The 3,073-nt window shown below is 38.2% G+C and overlaps 1 protein-coding gene across 1 annotated transcript in view; it reads left to right on the top strand.

Annotated features, from left to right (window-relative positions):
* The first annotated feature begins 362 nt into the window (after positions 1-362).
* Positions 363-3,073, top strand: part of LOC112140511 (zinc finger protein 236) — an 81,779-nt gene continuing 79,068 nt past the window's right edge. Inside the window, exons 1-2 of the mRNA XM_024263504.2 lie at positions 363-458; positions 1,552-1,685. Of these exons, the coding sequence (XP_024119272.1) occupies positions 407-458; positions 1,552-1,685 (186 nt within the window). The 5' untranslated portion in view covers positions 363-406. The remainder of the gene's footprint in view (positions 459-1,551; positions 1,686-3,073) is intronic.

Here is a 3,073-nt window from a genome sequence, read left to right on the forward strand (position 1 = left end):
TGAAATTGTTTATTTCTAGATTATATTTTAAATACAGAGTCGGTTATTGGTTAGACACATACAATTGTATTTTTATTATAGATTTTTTTTATTTACTAATGTTTAGATTAATTAATAATACCATCATTAAAAACGTAAATTTTGCATTAAATATCACATTTTTTCTAATAAAGTCTTAAACTGTGTCTTACCTTTTCATTTTTTTTTAATTTTTAGACTTTAAAATCATAATTTGATAAATTAAGTATGAAGTTAAAAAGATGAAGTACTTACAAATGAACAGTAGATGTCGCCATTGTCCGCAACACAGAGCTTCTTCACGGCTCCGCTGCTATCTAACAGATGACCGAATCGCCATTTTGAAAAGCTGATCGTTCACAGCACACCCGCCTTGAGTACTGGAACTATGCCGCGGGGCCGGCCTCGCAAACTGAGAGTTAAAAGCAACGACGGAACAGGTAACAAGTACCAAAATGCAAGAAATAAATACAACAGCATATAATCTACCCAATTGACCTGCTATTATTTTGCCAAGCACCTCTGTAATGTAAATATTAACACTTCAGCGTAGTGTATATAGTCCCCGGATATAGTATTGCGGGTGGGCTTTGCTTTGTACGGCGAAGTAGTGATTGAGGCGGAATGATATTAATAACGTTTCGGTGGCTCTTCTTATTGGCTTCCAGTCTAAATTGGGTATTGGTGCGGATAGGAGCGGTTCCCCTGCCTGTCGTTTTAGTTAATGTTCACTTTTAGCGCATTCTATGTGTTTATTAGTTATTAGTTGTTAGCCTGATTTTGCTAACTAGCTCGTTTAGCTACCGTTAGCATCGAGGCTAGCGCGCTAGATTGTTTTCCATTGTTGTTTTGCTCCGGAGAAGCGGCACGCTGGCCGGGCTCCTGACAGCTCGCCGGGCGTGTAGTGGCCGCGTGAGCCGCCTCGCGCCCCAGATGCGGACAAGCCGAACAGCCGCGGCGTCGCCATCGCTTCGGTTTATGTCATCACTCGGGTCCAACATTAGGCATTGTTGGAGCATGTTTAGCTGTGCAACATGCATGCTTTGTTACCACGTGACTTGAGAAGTTGTAGTTTAAGATGTGAAACGAACCAAAATGCGCACGTGAGGGTTTATGTCAAAACAAAGCACATGTAACGATTTACGTAGGTTACAGACATGATTCAGTTAGACATTTTAAGTCATGGCCACATAAACATACCCCCTATCCCATACATAGTTAACAAAATAAAACAAGATTAGGGCTTTTATTTTGAAACGACAAAACATTGGTTTTAATATATAAAAGGGGGCAAGCTTATAAAGTTTGTCAATTGTGCTCTTTTAATAAACGTTTTAAGATAATTATAAATAATTTGTTTCGATATATATATATATTAATTAGATATCAGATGCATAAAAACAAAAGTCATTTAATAGGATGTTTGATGCAAACATTTGTCAAATAAAAGCTCTTCCTGTGCAGGTGAGCATCTTGTTTTCTCTTCCTCCTGATAAGAGGCTCCCAGCTCACTCACTGCCTCCCTCTTTCCAGATGCAGATCCTGCAGAATCTAAAGCAGAAAGTGATGGGGAGCTCAAGGATAAGAAGTGTACTATATGCTCCCAGATATTCACCACTGAGAGCCAGCTGCAGAAGCATCACCGCGAGCATGAGACCAACGATAAGGTAGGCATGTCATTAAAGTATTGACACGTCCTCATCAAACATGAGCCACATCCTGATGGGAAGCTAGAACTCTTAGTTATTTATTTATTTTTTTGTTAAAAAATTACTCTGAGTTTATAGAAGCTCCTGGATGTTTGTTGCTGTTAAAGTCCCTCTCTGATCCTCTTTTGATCTATTTTAAAAATGTTCCCAGTGTTTTCTTTAAATTTTGATTTTGCATTTTTTTATCCAAAATCACAAAAGCAATTGTTTTCTAGTGCATAGTTTCAGCAAAGCATCACTAGTTCATCAGAAATTTGCCTCTGAGTTGTGGGCGGGACCATTGGCATGTACCAAGTCTGCCACCGTTTCCCATCACACATTGGTTCACACACTTGTCTCACTGACTTACAGCTCCTCACACCTCCAACCTAACATTTTGGAGCAAAAAAAAAAAAATGGTAAGCAATATTGGAGGTATCTAGTTGTACAGTTTTGTGCCAGATATCAGCTCAGATGAAATTCAACTCTAATGTTTTTAAAATTTTTCTTTATGTACTCTATCATGAGAAAAATGCAACAAGAACATGTTAAAAACACTCAAATCACAACTTTTATTGGAGTAGGTCCTTGAAGGAAACTTAAAAAGCCAAACAATGCTAGCTTAGTTTTATTTTTCAACAGAGAGATCTGGGGCCCATTTTAAGAAGTAAGTTTTGTTGAAACTCTGAGTCTGTTAACTCTAAGTTAAGGAAAACTTTGAGTTTCTGAAAGTTTTCTGAAACTGAGGTAATTTAAACCCATGAAAGTGAGTAACACCAAACCGATTTCACTAAGCTGAACTCAGAGTTCATCACTATGGCAACTAACCCTGTAACCCTAACCTGGTCTGGAGCTTGCAACGCTCACACCTGATTCTGAGTCTAACAACTCAAAGTTGATCGAATCAACTTTTTTCAGTTGTTTTGAAACCGAAAACTCTGAGTTTGCAAACTTTGAGTCAGTGAACTTTTTCAGGGTTGCATTTGTTAAACCTGCTTCTTGAAACGAGCCCCTGGACTATAGCTTTAGATTTGAGTTTAGTCGCTGACATTTAGTTCTTCTATTAAAGAGTAACCAAACAGGGAAGTTGGAAGCTGACTCCACTCACAGCTGAAATTTAAAAATCCAATCGGACGGGTGGGGGCTGGGGAATAGGACTGTTATCATTATGGAGCTGCAGATCATGACGTCAGACTTCTGAAATGATGTGGGGTTTAAATGGTTTGACCGATCACGAAATTCAAATGTAAAACCTCATTTCAACCCGTAGGTGGCAGCACAGTTTTAACTACATTGTCAAGAATTAAACACATTTATTTTAATTTGTCAAAAATTTGGCAATGATCAACAGGCATAAATTTTAAAGC

This window comes from Oryzias melastigma, linkage group LG16 (assembly GCF_002922805.2).
Source record: "Oryzias melastigma strain HK-1 linkage group LG16, ASM292280v2, whole genome shotgun sequence".
In the NCBI taxonomy this organism is placed as follows: domain Eukaryota; kingdom Metazoa; phylum Chordata; class Actinopteri; order Beloniformes; family Adrianichthyidae; genus Oryzias; species Oryzias melastigma.